We start from the raw sequence: 21559 nt of genomic DNA on the forward strand, positions 1-21559 counted from the left end.
GTATTTAATAACAGCACCATTCTCAAAAGGGATATTCAACATCTGCTTTTTAAAAATGTATTTTTACCCATCTACCAATAGGTGCCCTTTATTGCAAGGCATTGGATAACCTGTCTTTGTGGTTGAGTCTGTGCTTGAAATCGACAGCTAGTCATGACAAATAATTGTATGTGTGGGGGTACATTGACGATGAAGTCATCTAAAATCATGTTAAATACTATTAATTGCACACAGAGTGAGTACATGCAACTTATGTGACTTGTTAAGCACATTTTCAATGATTTAGGCTTACCAATACAAAATAGTTGTTGACTCAAGACATTTCAGCTTTTCATTTTTTGATTTCTAAACATTCCTAAAAACCTAATTCCACGTTGACATTATGGGGTAGTGTGTGTAGATCAGTGACACAAAATCTCGATTGAATCCATTTAAAATTCTGTAAGTAACACAACAAAATGTGTAAAAAGTCAAGGGGTGTGAATACTTTCTGAAGCACCCACTTCTGTCATCAACAAGTGCTTTGAAAGACTTTTCAAGGATCATATCACCTCCACCTCACCGGCCACCCTAGACCCACTTCAGTTTGCATACCGCCCCAACAGGTCGACAGACAATGCGGGCCGCCTCCAGGTGGTGAAGGCCATCAGGCTGTTAAACAGCAATCACTAACTCAGAGAGGCTGCTACCTACATTAAGACCCAATCACTGGCCACTTTAATGGGGGCGGCAGGTAGCCTAGTCGTTAGAACGTTGGACTAGTAACCGAAAGGTTGCAAGATCGAATCCGCGAGCTGACAAGGTAAAAATCTGTCGTTCTACCCCTGAACAAGGCAAATTTGTTCTTAACTGACTTGCCAAGTTAAATAAAGGTAAAATTAAATAATAAATGGATCACTATCCACTTTAAATAATGTTTACATATCTTACATTACTCATAAGTATATACTGTATTGCATACCATCTATTGCACCTTGCCTATGCCGCTCGGCAATCGCTCATCCATATATTTATATGTACATATTCTCATTCACCCCTTCACATTTGTTTTTGGGGAATTGTCAGATTACTGCGCTGTCGGAACTAGAAGCACAAGCATTAACATCTGCTAACCATGTGTACGTGACCAATACAATTTGATTTGACATGCTGAGTGAAGAATAAGGTCTCCTTTGAGTCTGAAAATAACTTTTTAATTGAAACAATCTGACAATTGTAATTTGGTTAGCATCCTGAAATTTAGCTGACTGGAGAGAGGGAAAAGACTACTAGCAGTACACACTAAACCACTGAAATACACTGAGTATACCAAACACTAGGAACACCTAAAATTGAATTGCACCCCCCTTTGCCCTCAGAACAGCCTCAATTCGTCAAGCATGAAGGTTCCACTGGGATGCTGGCCCATGTTGACTCCAATGCTTCCAGCAGTTGTGGGAAGTTGGCTAGATGTCCTTTCGGTGGTGTACCATTCTTTATACACACGGAATACTGTTGAGCGTGAAAAATCCAGCTGCGCCTGGCACCTAGTACCATAACCCATTCAAAGGCGCTTAAATATTTTGTCTTGCCAATTCACTCTCTGAATGGCACACACACAATCCATGTCTCATTTGTCTCAAGGCGTAGCAATCTTTTTTTAACCTGTCAATAAGGGATCATAGATTTCACCTGGATTCACCTGGTCAATCTATGTCATGGAAAGAGCAGGTGTTCTTAATGTTTTATATACTCAGTGTATATCTACAATTACAATGCAAATTCAAACTGCATTTCAGTGCATCAACTCATACCAGGGTTTCCGTTAGCTGGTAATTTCTGGCTTTTGGCCGATAAAATAAATTAAGAGCCGATAAATAAAATTGTAGCTGGCCAAATTGTCCAAGGCTACCTATCATACACCCAGATTTTGCGCTTCAGTACCATTCTCTCCCTCCTTGTGCGCTGTTGTACGTGCATGCGCCGGCTGCTAAGGCAAGAGCGAGAGAGCGAGTGGAGCCTTGGCTACTGTTGATTGCGAAAATGGAGGCCTTTTTAATTGAAGTAAAACAAAAGTTTGAAAGTATGCCTATAGTGAAAAGCCTAAAAAGGGGTTGTCCTTTGTATGGACAATTCTTACTACTGTAATGGATTAAGATGAGAAGAACATTGGCGCGGCCAAATGCAGGCTACTGTTAAACTTGCTATTCATGTAGGATGCAATTTTGGAACTTTCAGTTACAAATTCTTTCGCATTTAGAAACATTTGTTTTTATCATTATTCTTATTATTGTATGTCATTGTTAGCCTATATATTAATCTAAACCAGTTCTTTAAATATGCAAAACCTGGTGTGATTAATTCTGTTGAGTCATTTTCATTGGCTAAATTAAGTTTGATCTTTGTGTGCTCTGTATTTAGTTTAAGTTAAATAAATGTCCTCATCCTATCGCTGTCATGTGTTAGATACGGTAGAAACTAGCCTTGAGTGGTAATTGCTGCAATATAACTTAATCAACATTTTTGGGAATATTTAAACCAGTTCACAAGTGTTTTGTTTCATTCTGTTGAGCCATTTTCTTTGGCCAAATTAAGTACCAACTGTAATGTTGTCTGCCGCAATATATAATATCATGTTTGCATTTCCCCAATGGCTAGACTTACTTTTGATATTACCCAAAAGTTCATAAATGTTTGTGAAGGTTTGGTGTGGTGTGGCTATAAGCCTATAACTCTGCAGGCCTATGATATAAAGGCTGTGCGCACTGGCGTTCCAACTGAATCCGACATTTGAACTTGAGGTGAGGAAGAACGTTTTAGGCCTACCAGAGCTCCTCCTATAGTCCACAAAAAAGAATGCTTAGCTTTACAAAAAAATATTAGCATCGAAAATTAACTATTTAGCCTCCTGTACGCCTATCTCTCTATAGCAGACACAGTAGCCTATCATACAAAGAAATGTATGTTGGTGTCGTAGCATGCCAAAGGCATATTTCTATTATGCTCTCCCTGGGGCTAGCCCTAAGCTTCTCTTACTTTATATACACTTGTTAAAATATTAATATCATACAGTGGGCTCCTAAGCCTATAGGCCTATACTGTATGCATGCAATGTCCTGATGCATTTAGTGCTCAAATCCCTGACAACTGAACCATGCGGTGCACAATTTATATTTTAGCAAATTAAAAACCAACAAAACATTAGGCTATAAAGTTTTTCATACGCTACACATCGATACACAAGGAAAGGTGTTTTTGTCATTTGTTACAGGCTGTTTCTAAGGACACGTAAATGTGTCTCATTTGTCCATAGTCCCTCGTTTATTGATTGCGATGGCGGACGCCCTAATGGATTACGCACCCAATGCAGGGGTGGCAGGGTAGCCTAGTGGTTAGAGCGTTGGACTAGTAACCAGAAGGTACAAGTCTGTCGTTCTGCCCCTGAACAGGCAGTTAACCCACTGTTCCTAGGCCGTCATTGAAAATAAGAATTTGTTCTTAACTGACTTGCCTAGTTAAATAAAGGTTCAATTTTTTTGTTTTTTAAACAAAATATGGATGACCGGGAAATATCTCAAATGTCAGATAAAATAAAATCTTCCAGGTCACTTGTCCGGCACCAGATTTTGACTGACTGACTGACACACACTACAATCTACACTGTATCCTACAAGCCAGCTGAAAAATGATACAAAGTGTTCTTGCTGTTGCACAAACAAGCAGTGTTTCAGCGGTTCTTAGGCAGTCAAAGTGCAGTCAGAAGTGAAGACAGTTGAGGCTGGTAGAAGTAGCCAGGACTGAGGAGTGACTCAGACTTAACCTAGACTTACACCTACCACAGGTTTGCGAGGCTTGGAGTGGGCCACCAGGCTAACCAGGATATCCTCCTCATAGATCTGGTTGATGACATGGGCATCATACGCCACTGTGATCGAGATCTCTTCCATCATCTTGACACAGGATAGTAGTCAGCTCCACGGGTGGGGGAAAGAAGGCGAGGAGTGGAGGGGTGGAGGAGAGCAGTAGAGGCAACAGGTCAGTCAAAGAGCTTGAGGAGTGACTGGCCTCTTTCACTGTCCCTCAGGGTACAAGCCACACCCCTAAAGGAGGGCGGCATGGAGTGAGGTAGGAGAGAGTGAGGGAGGATCCCTGCATAACAACACACGTCAGTCTCTCGGTTTTTCTCGCTTGGTGTTCTCAAGCGTGTTAAGAGGATGCTAGTGTGTCTTTCGTTCACCCACCTCTTCCTCAGAACCGCCAGGCTGCTATTTCTCTTCCTTCTTTCTTCCTTTCCTCCATTTGTTTGTCCTGCGATCCGCTCCTCTCAGGTTGCGCTCAGGATATTATTTTCACCTCCCTTCGGTCTTGGTAAGATATTCTGGTTTTGTCGCACTCCTACTCAACTACACACACACACTTAAACTCTATGTTTTAGCGAATGTGTCTGAGAAAGTGTTGGAACTGTCCTGACCGACCACAATGAATCAACGTGTTAAGTGCCACTGCAGTCTGCACACATCACACAGAGTTTGTGTCCTCCAAAAAAAAAACGGGGAAAAAAAAGAAAAAAAGAAGAAGAAATTATGAAGAAAAAAATAGCTCATTTGGTGGCTATAATTTTTTTTTAAACTTCCAAAGTTGAGGCTACATTGCCTGCAGCCTGGCTCCTCAGGACCCAACTGTTCACTTCAGATCCTCCTGGGGCTTTGCCTAGCTAACTTTCAGGAGATCTCCCTGGTGTGGAAAGGCACTGTCCACGTTCTCCTCCTTCCTTCTCTCAAGGGAGTAGCATTCTGAGTAACCGCTCCTTCTCTTCCCCTCTCTCTCGTCACTTCTTCCACTGGTGAAACAGCTGAACCTGAAACTTTCTCCCAGAGGAATTTTGAAAGCAGGCAGAAGAAATGTAATAACCGCAACTAGATTAATCAATCAAATCAAGCGCCTTCAGTGGGTTTTGAATGGACTTCTAATGCTAGGCCTTTCAAGACCTTTTTATGTCTTCTTTTTTGTCCTGGAACTGTCTTGAAGTTTCCTCAACGTTGTCCTTGGGAGTGTTTAGGGCTGTGAAATTCAAATTCCACCCCATAATCCTGTGGGGTTGGTACTTGTAGAATGCTTCACTCCCCAACTAGCAGGTGATCAACTTGACTCCTAAGCTGCTTAGCAGTCAAGTTGATCCGCTTTAGACATCAACAAAAAAATGAAAGGACAAAGTAAAGTGAACAGGCAAGCTAGCTTTCCTTTTTTTGGACATATTAATGAGGTGTGTCAGCTGATTCAACGCAGAGCTTGATGAAGTGCAGTTCCGTTAACAGGGTATGACGGTTGTGGTCGCCGGGAGACACTGCTTCTAATGACACCAAATTCTGTAATAAAATTATCTCTCTCTCTCTCACACTCACTCCATGAGCTTGTCTCCTGAGAGCAGTGAACGCACACACGGGCACAGGACAGACACACACACACCTTCCCCAGAATCTTTTCTCGTTCCACAAAAATATGAAATAGGTTTGGAAAAAAACATGTTCAAAAAGGACAAGATGCAAAAATAGAGTGGATAATTCTGGAGCCTCTTCTCTGTCAAAACACCTCAGGCACAATGTCACCTCAGAGGAAAATGAAGGGAGGAATTGAAATCCCAGGATGAGAGGGCTACTGCTGTGGCTCGTCTCTCACACACACACACACACACACACACACACACACACACACACACACACACACACACACACACACACACACACACACACACACACACACACACACACACACACACACACACACACACACACACACACAGTAAGTTAATTATCTCTCGCTGGATGCGTTTTGATCAGGCAATTCATTCATGCCCCAGAGTCTTGGAAAGTCCCCTGTATTCCGAAGCAGATTCCAGATCAGTCCTAACAGCCAGTCAATCAGAGGGTCCTATTACACGTTTTAGCTCCCAAGAGACTTGACGGCCCACCGCAATCACAGTCGAGAATGTCTTTGAGCAGCTAGTCGATTTGATATCTTCCTCTTTGGTTCAAATGGCCGAAGCTAAACCAAAACAAACAGCCTTGCAAGCTCAGAGTGTAGGCTGGCTTCACGTTGGGTCTTCAGTCTTGCAGTGTGTGTGTGTGTGTGTGTGTGTGTGTGTGTGTGTGTGTGTGTGTGTGTGTGTGTGTGTGTGTGTGTGTGTGTGTGTGTGTGTGTGTGTGTGTGTGTGTGAGGAAGACAGAGTCACAGAACACAGGAGTAGGCCGAGCCAGGTAAAGTCTCTCGTTGCACAGTTCATCCAGAATCAAACACTGATGCTGGTCGAAAAAGAGCAGAGACAGACTGTCTGGCCCGAATCAAAACCAAAAGAGATTAAGGAGTTGTCCTCCATTTCCTTCTGCTACTCCAGCTGACTCACCTGTCCAGCTCACCTTGTGCATGTCTGTCATTTTAAGGCCCGCCTTCTTGCTCTAGCTCTCTCCCAGACTCTCTCTCATGGTCCTAGAGCCTGTCTGTCTCAAACCATCCTCTGGACTCGCATGACGGTGTAGGAGAACGGGCTCATAGTAATGGCTGGAACGGAAATAAATGGAACGGTAATTGAACTCCTCAAAATACGTGGTTTCCATGCGTTTGATACCATTCACTCCATTCCAGCCACCGTTTTGAGTCGTCCTCCTCTCAGCAGCCTCCTGCGGTACGTGTGTTTTACATGATGTCTAGTATGTGAGAAGGCGACGTAATATGACTCAAACATTTGAGTTGAAAGCAGAACATTTGGCAGATCACTTTCTTCCTGGATCTTTCAGAGATAAGCTTGTGCAACAAAATAATTGCATAATAGCGCATGCAGAGTGTCTACACTCAGGATATCCTGTGGTTAGAAATACACAGGAGAGAGGGGGGTGGGAGAGAGGATATATATACAGGATGGGTGGAGATGGAGAGAATTGGCTCTTCCATTTGGCTCTTCTTCCTTCCTGTGAGAGTATACATGCCCTTGCCTTCTGGTTTGCCACCTATACACAGTTGCGAAGCGAGCACACACACTAACGGGAGCTGCTGCGTAAATCAAAAATCACATATTACTTGTCACATGCGCCGAATACAATGGGTGTAGACCTTACCGTGAAATGCTTACATACGAGCCCTTAGGCAACAATGTAGAGCTTGAAAAAGTAAGAAACATTTGCCAAATAAACTAATGGAAAAATAGTAACACAAAATAACAATAACGAGGCTACATACAGGTGGTACACCGGTACTGGTAGGGATAGAGTGACTATGCATAGATAATAAACAGAGTAGCAGCAGTGTATGTGAAGAGTGTGAAGGAATGTGAATGTATGTATGTGTGGCGTCAATATGCATGCGTGTTTTGTGTGTGTGGTTGTCTTGAGCCTGTCATCTCTGTGTGCAGGCAGGTAGCCTTGGGCCACTGGGGCCTCCTCCTGACCTCAGCACATTCCCCAAATACCACAGACCTCATTATATTCTCCGTGTGGGAGGATGTAGGTACAGTTTACATTTAAAACCACACACAGACAGACAGACAGATGTGGTGTGCCCCGTGATATAGAAGATATTGAGAGACCAATAAAGGAAAAAAAGTTCACAAGGAACCGTCATCTGTTCGGCTCTGATAGCAAACCTGGCTGAGTAGTCAGACTGGCCTAGTCAACTAGGCTGAACAATTCCACATCTATGGAAATAAAAACCGGATTTCGCCCAGTCGGACACATAAGCTTCTGAGCAGAGCTCAATTTTGGACCAGTGGTCGGTGCAGTGTGTGCATTGCAGGGGAACGGAAAACCGAATAAATTGTTCCTACCTTGATGCTACAGGCCTGTTCCATGAGCCTGCGTGCGTTCTCCGCAGCCCGGTAGCGCTTCGGCAGCTGTACCCTGAAGAACTTCAGTGCTCCCTCGAAATCAGCCTGGAGCAAATCATCCTTAGACGTCTGTGGGGAAAAGACAAGAAGAGAAGCTCAGCCAATAGAACAGGGTATATATAGTATCCATTACTTTAAATCTGCTTGGTGTTTGGCCCAAACTTTGCACGCGTCTATTATAGAGGGTATTGAAAAGGTAAAGCAAAGGCTTTTATTTTTTAGTTAACTAGGCAAGTCAGGCAAGTCACAAATTCTTTATTTACAATGACGGCCTACCCCGGTCAAACCCTAACCCGGTCAACGCTGTGCCAATTGTGCGCCGCCCTATGGGACTCCCGATCACGGCCGCCTGTGATACAACCTGGAATCGAACCAGGGTCTGTAGTGACGCCTCTAGCACTGAAATGCAGTGCCTTAGACCGCTGCGCCACTCGGGAGCCTTGAAGAAGGAATAAGACATTACGGTATAGTATGATGTTGCCGCATTTTTTGTTTTGCACCCAGAACAAGCGCTTAGTAAATCTCAACTAGAGCGCTCATATTAGCAAGACTGTTACAGAAAGCGTGGAAGTCGCCTTTTTAGCTCCCTTGACACCAGAAGGTCTGAAAGCATGACACTGTAATGTCAAACTCTGTCTGTAATAGTAGTATTTTGCAATAATACTACTTCGATACAACATATCTGTTAGTGTCACATGCCAACTGAGAGTTAGAACAGGTTGACTATGATGGCAATAACTAATAGCGCCACCCGTTGGCATTCCGATGCATTGTCATAATGATCATCCAAAATTAGACTCACACAGCCCAAGCTATTCAACAATATACGCAATTCAACATAAATACATTACAAAAGCATTTTGAAACATAACTGCACTGAGAAGAAGGTTTACGCCTGCAGTAGCCCTCGGCAGGGTAAGATTGTCCACCCACCCACCACCCACCTATCCCGTCTCACTCCCTGCCCCAGTCTCACCGCCAGTAGTCGGGGAACAAAGAGGCGGTGGCCCATCCCCAGGAGCCCCATCACCTTACAGACAGAGTCCGTCTCCCCAGCCTTCTCCTCTGCTGAACCCCCTTCCTCTGCCCCCCAGCTGCCCTTCCGCACCGCTGGCGTCATCACCGAGGGTGAGGGTGGGGTGGTGGGGGAAATGGAGGGAGAGGAGGGTGGAGAGCGAGAGGGGGAGGGAGGATCCCGCTCTGGGGCCAGGGTGGCCAGGGTGAAGGGCGACTCCAGCGTGCAGTCCGAAAGCGTAGACGTAGCCGGGGACAGGTTCGTATCAGGGTCAGTCACCCCGGGCAAAAACTTGAGGTCAGAGTCCAGCAAATATGTTTTTCTTTGGCTGTCTAGCAATGCAAACTTTACAAATGACAGCGGTGACCTTTAGGGGAAAATAATAGGTTGATCGTTCCAGGCAGTGAGACACAGCGACGTGTTGGGTGGGAGCTTCTCTCAATAGACTGTCATCCCCAATAATAATAATACAAAACTCGGCAAAAATAGACCATAAACATAATTATTTTCAAAAGGTAGAGAGGATCCAGCGGGTTTGAGCAGCATAGAGAATCAGTAAGTTTGTTGGGTTCATCGTGTCCATTCAGTAAGCACCACTGTCAGAGATCAGACACAGCCACTAGGCCTGATAACACTATAGTCCCTGCCTCACAACTGACCAGAGCATCCAGCATAACGTAGATATGGGGTGCTATCACTGTGATATAGCCAAAGAAATATTACACAGGCACAGTTCTGAATAGATACCGATCCTGTTTCACACTGCTTTTTCCCCCAGAAATTCTAAAAATGGGTATGCCGTTGCCTAGCAGCAAAACAGACGGCACGCGGTTAGTCGGTTTAAACTGACGACAGGGGATGAGTCTTCCACTTATTATCCTCCACTCTCCTCCTTCAAAGAGAAGAGAATCCCTCTCTCACAACCAAGCCCCTATGCCCAGGACTTCGCATAAACAAGAGAAGACATCAAAGAAAGCGGGGTACTTTTAAATCGCCAGTCCTGGGGTAACGATAAATACATACAGGCCACAGCAGGCAAAGTAGATGGATTGAGTTTGCTTCAGAAAAAAAAAATCCATCTTTAAAAATCCCTTCCAAATGATGTTGTCCCTTTACACCCGAGCAGTCCTTTCTGATGTAAAACACTTCGGAAGCAGAGGAAGAGACTAAATCTTGTTATGTTTAAATGTGTTTCTATCAGTCACACAGCCTTAGGCAGAGGCTGCTTCCGTCCCGAATGTGACGTCTTGGGAGCCGCGTTTGTGCACAGCTGAATGGTCCTCATAGTGACTCAAGAGTCAGAGAGGAAACAGACATGGTGCTGGAGATCACATTAGATCAGGGAGAGGCAGAGGAGAGAGGATGGCTCTGGCAGTGAGCTTAAGCAGGACACTGGGCACACAAGCCTGTGTTGGGTCTCTCTTCTTCAGGAAATCCTTCACTTCCACAGAGGAGCACTGAAACAGTCCTTGCCCTCTGTTCGCAGAAACAGCAAGGCTTCAAAAAAAGGGACTCCTTCACCTAAGAATTCCAGCAGAGTAGACTTTCCTAACAAAACACAGCCAGAGTAGAATACCTTCCGGTCAAAGTAAAGGTTTCCTTCCAGGACCTTTGCAGAACAGGAGGGTCCATTTGCTGTGTCCAAAGCCTAACAGGAGCGAAGGGGACCCCTGGAGCCACAGGTCGGGTCACGGAGAGGCGAGGCAGGTGGAGAAGCAAACCACGCTAGTGCTCCCTCCTCCCTCCTATAGCATGCACCACCTAAAAGGCCTGCAATGCTAACAGCTAATGGCTAACCCTGCTGCTCGTGCTGCTCCAATGCAGAAGTCTGGTCTGGGGCTGGGCGGGCGGACGGCTAAGCATGCGCGCAAAACACGGAGGGAGAGAGACAGGGAGCATGTGACCGAAACACTGAGGCGGAGAGGTGCTAGAAGACGAGGGGGAGTAGAGAATGAAGGAGGACAGGGGGGGAAGGGGAGTGAGAGAGGGTGTCCGTGGGTTGATGCGTTCGTGGTAGACATCCCTGAAAACAAATGTAACAGGGCCTCCCCCTTTTCAGCACTGCTGTTAATGGCTAACCGCTAACAGATGCTACTGCCGCTGCTGTGCGCTCCAAATGGACTACGGCAGACAGGCAGGGGAGGGCAAGTGCACAGAGGGAGGGGGGACAGAGAGAGAGAGAGAGAGAGAGAGAGAGAGAGAGAGAGAGAGAGAGAGAGAGAGAGAGAGAGAGAGAGGAAGGGGGGGAGTGGGGGACTCATTGGGGAGAATGCTGTCATACCTGACCAATAGAAAAGAGGCAGTGGAACCCCTTTCCTCTACCGACGCCCTCATACACTTTTATCGCTATCCTCATGGTATCTCCCTTTTTCATATACAATCTCTCACACACACACACACACACACACACACACACACACACACACACACACACACACACACACACACACACACACACACACACACACACACACACACACACACACACACACACACACACACACACACACACACACACACACACACACACACACACACACACACACACACGTTATTGGCATGAAACCACTACTCTGTTGTTGCCGGAGGCTTTGTAAAAATCAAACAGACTGTAATAGGGGTATCATCCCAGAGGAGAGACTGTAGGGAGTGTATAAGCTCAAACAGAAGGAGCTATGACCATAGCCCTCCCAGTAGCTGCTAGTTCACGTCAGACATGGTTTCTTCCCACAAAGCACTTTCTCTTTCATCTCCCTCTCTCTCTTCTGATGTATTTTCCTCTTTATCACTCTCTCCCTCGCTCTCTTTTATTGCCATCATTAATAGCAAAGACATCCACCTCTCCATCACTCCCTCCCTCTCTTAATTTCCATTTCCACCCGGGGGTGTGATGTAGTGTGAAGAGAAGGATACAGTAGGTTTCTGTGGACCAGACTGTTATCCTCACTGAAACCCATTTCCCCTCTTGAGTGATTCAACGGAATCACATGGGAAAGTCACATTCGCAGTGCAATCATGACAAGCTAAAAAAATAAATAGAATTCAAACAAGCCACTCTAGCTTTATTTGCAGGTTTAATTGCAAGGTTTTCATATTGAGACCATTGTACGTTCCAAAATCATTTACATAGTCCATCTTAAAAAACACGGAACAATGTCCAACCAATTGAGTGTCGTTTTTTGTTGTCAACATAAAGGCAACCTGCATTCGGCAGAAATAGCACAGCATTTGCAGTACTCTGATACACAGGGGAGATCGTTCTTTGCGATGCCCTTGCACTACGGTGTTGAAACAGAGGAGAAACGCAGCACCATGCATCCTGACATGCTCCTTGTTTCTAGAACAACATTATGCAGCATCAACTTGGCCTAAGTCTCAGTGAAATATTGCCAATTGAAATCAATGTGACCTCCTTAAGATGCCGGCATGATACGGATAGCTCGGCAATGCCATTCCTATCCAAACACTCGTGGGGGCATCAAAACAAGTAGAGTGATACCATCATAAACGGATCTGCTAACGATATAGTATTTAGCCGATCTAGCGCATCATTCAATATCCTGATTTGTTGTTACATCGGGGGGGGGGGATTAATTGTGTTGTCGTGCCCTCTGTCTTGGTGTGCTTGGACCATAACAGTTTGTTGGTGATGTGGATATCAAGGATTTTGAAATTCTCTGCCCCCTTTTCCAGTAGTTCACGATCAGCTCCTTTGTTTTGATCACGTTGAGGGAGAGATTGTTGTCCTGGCACCACACTGCCAGGTCTCTGACCTCCTCACTATAGGCTGTCTCATCTCACTGTTGTGTCGTCAGGAACCGTAATGGTGTTGGAGTCGTGCTTGACCAAGCAGTCGTGGGTGAACAGGGAGTACAGGCGGGGACTAAGCACGCAACCCTGAGGGCCCTCATGTTGAGGATCTGCGTGGCAGATGTGTTGTTGCCTACCTTTACCACCTGGGGGTGGCCCATCAGGAAGTCCAGGATCCAGTTTCAGAGGAGAGGGGTGTTAAGTCCCATGGTCCTTAGCTTAGTGATGAGCTTTGTGGGTGCTATGGAGTTGAACGCTGAGCTGTGGTCAATGAACAGCATTCTCACATAGGTGTTCCTTTTGTCCAAGTGGGAAAGGGCAGAGGGGAGTGCGATTGAGATAGCGTCATCGGTGGATCTGTTGGGGCGGTATGCGAATTGGAGTGGGTTGAGGGTTTCTGGGTTGATGGTGTTGACATGAGTCATGACCAGCCTTTCAAAGCACCTCATGGCTACCAACGTGAGTGCTACGAGTCGGTAGTCATTTAGGCAGGTTACCTTCGCTTTCTTGGGCATAGGGACTATGGTGGTCTGCTTGAAACATGTAGGTATTACAGACTTGGTCAGGGAGAGGTTGAAAATGCCAGTGAAGACACTTGCCAGTTGGCCCACGCATGCTCTGAGTACCCGTCCTGGTAATCTGTCTGGCCCCGCAGCCTTGTGAATGTCGACGACCTGTTTAAAGGTCTTGCTCACATCGGCCTCAGAGTGTAATCACATAGTCATCCGGAACAGCTGGTGCTCTCATGCATGCTTGAGTGATGCATGCCTCGAAGCGAGCATAAAAAAAGGGATTTTGGCTCGTCTAGTAGGCTCGCGTCACTGGGCAGACTAGTGGCTGGGTTTCCCTTTGCAGACCGTAGTTTGCAAGCCCTGCCACATCCGACGAGCATCAGAGCCAGAGTAGAAGGATTCAATCTTAGTGTTGACGCTTTGCCTGTTTGAAGGTTTGTCTGAGGCATAGCGGGATTTCTTATAAGCGTCCGGATTGGTGTCCCGCTCCTTGAAAGCGGCAGCTCTAGCCTTTAGCTCAGTGTGGATATTGCCTGTGGGGAAGACGTCGTCAATGCACTTATTGATGAAGCCGGTGACAGAGGTGGTATACTCCTCAATGCAATTGGATGAATCCCAGAACGTATTCCAGTCTGTGCTAGAAAAACAGTCCTGTAGTGTAGCATCAATGTCATCAGACCACTTCCATAATGAGCGAGTCACTGGTACTTCCTGCTTTAGTTTTTGCTTGTAAGCAGGAATCAGGAGGATTGAATTATGGTCAGATTTGTCAAATGTAGGGAGAGGGAGATCTTTGTACGTGTCTCTGTGTGTGGAGTAAAGGTGGTCTAGTTTCGATGTCTCCTATGGTTGCACATGTGTTATGCTTGTAGAAATGCGGTAAATTGGTTAAAGTTCCCGGCCACTAGGAGTGTCACTTCTGGATGAGCATTTATTTGTTTGCTTATGGCCTTATACAGCTTGTTGAGTGCGATCTTAGTACCAGCATCAGTTTTGGTGGTAAATATACGGTTACTAAAAATATAGATGAAAACTCTCTTGGTAGATAGTGTGGTCTACAGCCTATTATGAGGTACTCTACCTCAGGCGAGCAATACCATGAGACTTCCTTAATATTAGACATCGTGCAACAGCTGTTATTGACAAATAGACACACACTTCTCGTCTTACCAGACATAGATGTTCTGTCCTGCCGATGCATGGAAAACCAAGCCAACTGTATGTTATCTGTGTCGTCGTTCAGCCACGACTTGGTGAAACATAAGATATTACAGTTTTTAATGTCCTGTTGGTAGGATAGCCTTGAATGGAGATCATCCAGTTTATTTTCCAGTGATTGCAAGTTGGCCAATAGAACGGATGGTAGAGGCAGGTTATACACTCGCCGACAAATTCTCACAAGGCACCCCGATCTCCGCCTGCTGTATTTCTGTCGGGATTTGGGCCTGGTCTTGGAGGAGCAGTATATCATTTGCGTCGGACTTATTAAAGAAAAAATATCCGTCCAGTTCGAGGTGAGTAATCGTTGTTCGGATATCCAGAAGCTCTTTTCGGTCAAAAAGATGGTAGCAGCAACATTATGTACAAAATAAGTTAAACAATGTAAAAAAAATACAAAAAAAACAGCACAGTTGGTTAGGAGCCAATAAAACGTCAGCCATCCCCCCTTGCGCAATTGTACTATTTAATAGGTGGAGATATGTGGGATGGGCTGTGAGTAGCTGGGATTAAAAGATAGACAGGACCCAAAACATCATGTACAGTTGAAGTTGGAAGTTTACATACACTTAGGTTGGAGTCATTAAAACTTGTTTTTCAACCACTCCACAAATTTCTTGTTAACAAACTATAGTTTTGGCAAGTCGGTTAGGACATCTACATTGTGCATGACAACTACTTTTTCCAACAATTGTTTACAGACAGATTATTTCACTTATAATTCACTGTATCACAATACCAGTGATTCAGAAGTTTATATAGACTAAGTTGGGTGTGCCTTAAAATAGCTTGGAAAATTCCAGAAAATTATGTCATGGCTTTAGAAGTTTCTGATAGGCTAATTTACATAATTTGAGTCAATTGGAGGTGTACCTGTGGATGTATTTCAAGGCCTACCTTCAAACTCAGTGCCTCTTGGCTTGACATCATGGGGAAATCAAAAGAAATCAGCCAAGACCTCAGGAAAAACATTTGTAGACCTCCACAAGTCTGGTTCATCCTTGGGAGCAATTTCCAAATGCTTAAAGGTACCACGTTCATCTGAACAAACAATAGTGCGCAAGTATAAACACCATGGGACCACGCAGCTGTCATACCGCTCAGGAAGGAGATGCGTTCTGTCTCCTAGAGATGAACGTTCTTTGCAGTGGAAAGTGCAAATCAATCCGAGAACAGCAAAATACCCTGTGAAGATGCTGGAGGAAACAGGTACAAAAATATCGATATCCACAGTAAAACTAATCCTATATCGACATAACCTGAAAGGCAGCTCAGCAAGGAAGAAGCCACTGCTCCAAAACCGCCACAAAAAAAGCAAGAATAGAGTTTGCAACCGCACATGGGGACAAAGATCGTATTTTTGGAGAAATGTCCTCTGGTCTGATGAAACAAAAATAGAACTGTTTGGCCATAATGACCACCGTTATGTTTGGAGGAAAAGGGGGAGGCTTGCAAACCGAAGAACACCATCCCAACCGTGAAGCATGGGGGTGGAAGCATCATGTTGTGGGGGTGCTTTGCTGCAAGAGGGACTGGTGCACTTCACAAAATAGATGACATCATGAGGCAGGAAAATTGTGGATTTATTGAAGCAACATCTCAAGACATCAGTCAGGAAGTTAAAGCTTGGTCACAAATGGGTCTTCCAAATGGACAATGACCCCAAGCATACTGCAAAATGGCTTAAGGACAACAAAGTCAAGGTTTTGGAGTGGCCATCACAAAGCCCTGACCTCAAGCCTATAGTTTGGGGCAGAACTGAAAAAGCGTGTACGAGCAAGGAGGCCTACAAATCTGACTCTGTTACACCAGCTCTGTCAGGAGGAATGGGCCAAAATTCACCCAAATTACTGTGGGAAGCTTGTGGAAGGCTACCAGAAATGTTTGACCCAAGTTAAACAATTTAAAGGCAATGCTATCAAATACTAACGGAGTGTATGTAAACATCTGACCCACTGGGAATGTGATGAAAGAAATAAAAGCTGAAATAAATCACTCTCCACTATTATTCTGACATTTCACATTCTTAAAATAAAGTAGTGATCCTAACTGACCTAAGACAGGGCATTTTTACTAGGATTAAATGTCAGGAATTGTGAAAAACTGCGTTTAAATGTATTTGGCAGACTTCAACTGTATATCGTATAAGTCTGAGTACCTTTTAATGTGCAATGTGTATATCAAACAACATTTCTGTCACGTAATACTGTGTATAAAAGTACCATGTTTGTGAAATATATGAATAATGTACAGTGCATACAAGAAATATTCAGACCGCTTGACTTTTTCCACATTTCACAGCCATATTGTAAAATGTATTGAATTGTTTGTTTTTCTCAATCTACACACAATACCCCATAAAGACAAAGCAAAAACCGTTTTACATAAGTATTGAGAAACTTGGTGTTTGCTCCGACATGCACTGTCAAATGTGGGACCTTATGTAGACAGGTGTGTGTATTTTCCAATCATGTCCAATCAATTGAATTTACCACAGGTGACCTCAAATCAAGTTGTGGAAACATCAAGGATAATCAAGGGATTTCTAAAAACCTGTTTTTGCTTTATATATGCCATTTAGCAGACGCTTTTATCCAAAGCGACTTACAGTCATGTGTGCATACATTCTACGTATGGGTGGTCCCGGGGATCGAACCCACTACCCTGGCGTTACAAGCGCCATGCTCTACCAACTGAGCTACAGAAGGACCGCTTTGTCATTATGGGGTATTGTGTGTAGATTGATGAGGAAAATATTTGATTTAGTCAATTTTAGAATAAGGCAAAAAAATAGTGGAAAACGTCCAGGGGTCTGAATATTCTCTCGAATGCATCGTCTACATTGTCATCTCCACCCTGCAGTACAATCTATGGACTGCAGAGGGAGACATATGCAAACTATTCCACTTTCTCACACCATATTCCTCCATATTCTAGCCAATTACATCATATACTGACTGACATAGCATTTACTCTGTACTCAACATTGCAGATAAGTGTTTCAGTGAAAAGGCATAGCAGTCACTCCTTCCATGCAATAAGAGAGTGGTTGTGGATCCGTATCTGGAGTGTAAAATTTACAATGATGGCCTAGGAACAGTGGGTTAACTGCCTTGTTCTGGGGCAGAACAACAGATCTTTACCTTGTCAGCTCAGGGATTCGATCTAGAAACCTTGCTGGCCCAACGCTCTAACCACTAGGCTACCTGCTGCCCCATATGAATCTTAGCACAGTGTCAATCTTGGAGGTCAAAAATCTTCTCAGAGTGCTGAGGTAGGATCAGGCCTTTTTTCGACACTGTGTTAACTAACCTCCAAACGAGCTTCAATGCCATACAACTGTCCTTCCGTGGCCTCCAACTGCTCCAAGCGTTCGCTGCCTGCACCCGCCCGCCCGACGAGCATCACTACTCTGGACTGTTCTGACCTAGAATACGTGGACAACTACAAATTCCTAGGTGTCTGGCTAGACTGTAAACTCTCCTTCCAGACTCATATCAAACATCTCCAATCCAAAATCTAATCTAGAATCGGCTTTCTATTTCGCAACAAAGCCTCCTTCACTCATGCCGCCAAACATACCCTCATACAACTGACTATCCTACCGAACATCGACGATGTCATTTACAAAATAGCTTCCAATACTCTACTCAACATATTGGATGTAGTCTATCACAGTGCCATCCGTTTTGTTACCAAAGCCCCTTATACCACCCACCACTGCGACCTGTATGCTTTAGTCGGCTGGCCCTCGCTACATATTCGTCGCCAGACCCACTGGCTCCAGGTCATCTATAAGTCTATGCTAGGTAAAGCTCCGCCTTATCTCAGCTCACCGGTCACGATAACAACACCCACCCGTAGCACGCGCTCCAGCAGGTATAGCTCACTGGTTATTGTTATTGACTGTACGCTTGTTTATTCCATGTGTAACTCGGTGTTGTTGTTTCAGGCGCACTGCTTTGCTTTACCTTGGCCAGGTCGCAGTTGTAAATGAGAACTTGTTTTCAACTGGCCTACCTGGTTAAATAAAGGTGGAAAAAATAAAAATAACCAAAAAGGTCCCCCTGTCCATATAATCTCATTCATTGAGATCTAAAAGGCAAAACTGATCTTACATCCAATAAAATTGTATTTGTCACATGCTTGGTAAACAGGTGTAGATTCAGTTTTGAAATGCTTACGTACAGGCCCTTCCCAACAATGCAGAGAGAAAAATAGAGGAATAATAACACGGAATAAATACACAATGAGTAACGATAACGTGGCTATATACAGGGGGTACCAGTACCGTGTAGAAGTGCAGGGGTACAAGAGGTAGACATGTACATATAGGTAGGCATAGAGTGACTAGGCAACAGGATAGATACAGTAGCAGCAGTGTATTACATCATTTGACCGCATTGATTATGACCTGACCTGTGTCCCATAACGTACCTACATTCCATACAGAACAAGGCTAATAATGACTAAGCATCTTACACACACACACACACACACACACACACACACACACACACACACACACACACACACACACACACACACACACACACACACACACACACACACACACACACACACACACACACACACACACAGTGCCAATTGAAAGCTACTTGCCCGAATTAAAATAATAATGGCCTTTGAAAGTGGATGATGCATGCATCATTTAAATGTTATCTTTAATTTGCGGGCTGAGCAAGTAGCCTATAATGACCTTCCCTCCATATACAAATAATTACATTTTAATTTGTCAATATCATTATTGATTGTTTGGAGGGGAGAAGAACCTTTGCGCAATCTCAAAAAGGGTATTTTTGTTAGCGATTTTGAACAGCCAGTTGTAGGGCCATATCAAATGCTTAAGGCCACAGCAATGCTTAAACCAAATCAAGGAGTCCACTTTTGAGGTCTGGAAACAATAAACATTGTTAAAAAATGGTGGGTGTTGTTGACCTTTAATTTAATTGTGTACCTAGCAAGAGACCGTTGTTTGGCTAGCAGTGTTTTTGTACTGTACAATGTAGGCTACATGTACAGGATAGGATAAGTATTCCCTCCCCCCCTTTAAGATTTAGATGCACTATTGTAAAGTGACTGTTCCACTGGATGTCATAAGGTGAATGCACCAATTTGTAAGTCGCTCTGGATAAGAGCGTCTGCTAAATGACTTAAATGTAATGTAAATGTAATGCCCCACAATTGATAGAAATCATCTTGATTTCATTCTGCCAGGTATGCCTACTTTGCAGTCAACATTTAATTGTGAAGTTTTTATGGGGAAAGCCTTGAGAACTGTTCATTCAAATAGCACATGATGACTAAATTGTGCATCCCAAAGATTCAACCAAGACTTCGGACTAAACATTTTGAATACCTGGTCTGCATTTTGAATACCTGGTCTGCATACCCAATGCTGTTTGAATACATCTTGATTATTAAAAAATAATAATTGTCAAACAATTGTGAAACAAAACCAATGTGACCAGCTACATTCTTTTCACTGGGAACCTAGCGACCAATAAAAAAAAATTGTGTCCCGCTGCCAAGTCAAAGTGTCGCAAACAATGATCCCTCTAAGCTGCTCACGGTCGCGCACTTCCTACAGGACTGCCGCGCAGAAGTAATGCTATGTTGCACATAGACGCCAGAGATTGAACTTCACAGAGTTCGCCCCATTAGTTTGCACCATATAGATCAACGTTTTTTTCTGTGACCGAATCAAGACTATATCAACCCCTTTTCAATGCAACCTTTGCAAGATTGAGTCTGTAATAATTTTGTTGTAGGCAGAGCCAGACCGCAATGGAGTAGAATTATATTGGCGGTGGTAGCCCACGAGCGGTCTTTCATTTGTTGATATTCTTTGCTAGTTAGCGAGTTATTAGCCCAGTTCTCGATGAGTACAGGTCAGACATGGAGAGTTACTGCTTCATACAAGAGCACAAAACGTGTAGGCTACATTTCAAGCGTTCTTTTAAAATCCAGTCAGGTAAAAAAAGCGTATGTCTTAATTAAAGGGGCAGTGTTGAATATTGAAACAGGCTTGAATATGCACATAAGCCAATTGGCAGAGAGGTAACATTGTCTACTTCTCTGTATGCAATGTAGGCCTGCATGGAACACCACATATAGGCTACTATAGGCTATTTCATAGAAATCAAAAGCTATTTTTCCATGTGAAAATGTTATTGGATTTCTCCATTGGTTTTGTTGGCAGGCCTACTTTATGCTCAAATAGCCTATTGGCTACTGTTTAAAACTGTAAGGGTACAGCCTCGCTATTCAACGTAAACACGTGCCGGAAGTTACACAAAATTCTCACAACGTTCAAGTTTCCGCTCACAAGACGTAAACTTTGCTCAGTGCAAATTACTGGGAACATTGGTCGCAAATGCCAGTGTTTTGGTCGCAGTTTTGAGCCCTGACTCAAAACACCGACTCCGGAGACTTTGTGAATACAAGCCCAGGTCTAGGTCTCGGAATTGTGTGTGCTTCGTACAATACCATTACAGGATTTGTCTGTCATTTAAATAAAAAAAAGTTTTAAAATCGAAGGAATTGACTGGAACCCCAGTAAATGAACCAAAGTAAAGGAAGTCAATCACACCTTGAGAAGAGCCAGCGCCACGTTGAAGATGATGTTCAGGCCCTGGGAAAGGGAAGAAGATGATTATATTGTTGATTGTCACAGAACATATTCTCTACACACACACAGAGTGAGAGAGAAAGAGCTCGGGCCGTCACCCAAACACATCTGTCACACACCGGTGTAAGAAAAGGCATGGATCAAGGGTCATCTCATCAACTGTCTTCATATCAACGGCTTTACCCTTTAAAACGTCATGCCAATAAACCAGCAAATGTTCAGGTTTTCTTGTCATAGACTTAATAAAGGTTCAACTGATCTTCAACATCAAAGACTCCTTCTAATAAAGAGTTATGAAACTGCCGCGCAGCTTTCGTGTTAGGAGCTTCGGCGGGGAAGAAACACACTGAAAAACAGTGACGTAATGATACTTGTGCCAGTGGAATGCATGTGTGTTGCTATCAACCCATCTCTCTGACGTCGTACATTAAATCCGTGACATTATATAGTCTGTATGTCTACACGCTAGACTGCCCTCTGGCGATAAAGAGGAAATGTTA

The 21559-nt window shown here is 44.1% G+C and overlaps 1 protein-coding gene across 6 annotated transcripts in view; it reads right to left on the reverse strand.

The window, feature by feature from the left end:
• LOC123997378 (rab GTPase-activating protein 1-like) overlaps positions 1 to 21559 on the reverse strand; it is a 173795-nt gene that overhangs the window by 12820 nt on the left and 139416 nt on the right. For 4 of the 6 annotated variants that reach the window (XM_046301540.1, XM_046301539.1, XM_046301541.1 and 1 more), the window contains exons 18-19: positions 21021 to 21062; positions 7793 to 7921 (exon numbers count right to left, since the gene is read on the reverse strand). In XM_046301540.1, coding sequence (XP_046157496.1) covers positions 7793 to 7921; positions 21021 to 21062 — 171 coding nt within the window. Of the gene's footprint in view, positions 1 to 3815; positions 4836 to 7792; positions 7922 to 8828; positions 10876 to 21020; positions 21063 to 21559 lie in introns of those variants that run through there. The other 2 variants (XM_046301543.1, XM_046301544.1) reach the window with 2 other exon arrangements.

Source organism: Oncorhynchus gorbuscha, linkage group LG15, assembly GCF_021184085.1.
Source record: "Oncorhynchus gorbuscha isolate QuinsamMale2020 ecotype Even-year linkage group LG15, OgorEven_v1.0, whole genome shotgun sequence".
Taxonomy (NCBI): Eukaryota; Metazoa; Chordata; class Actinopteri; order Salmoniformes; family Salmonidae; genus Oncorhynchus; species Oncorhynchus gorbuscha.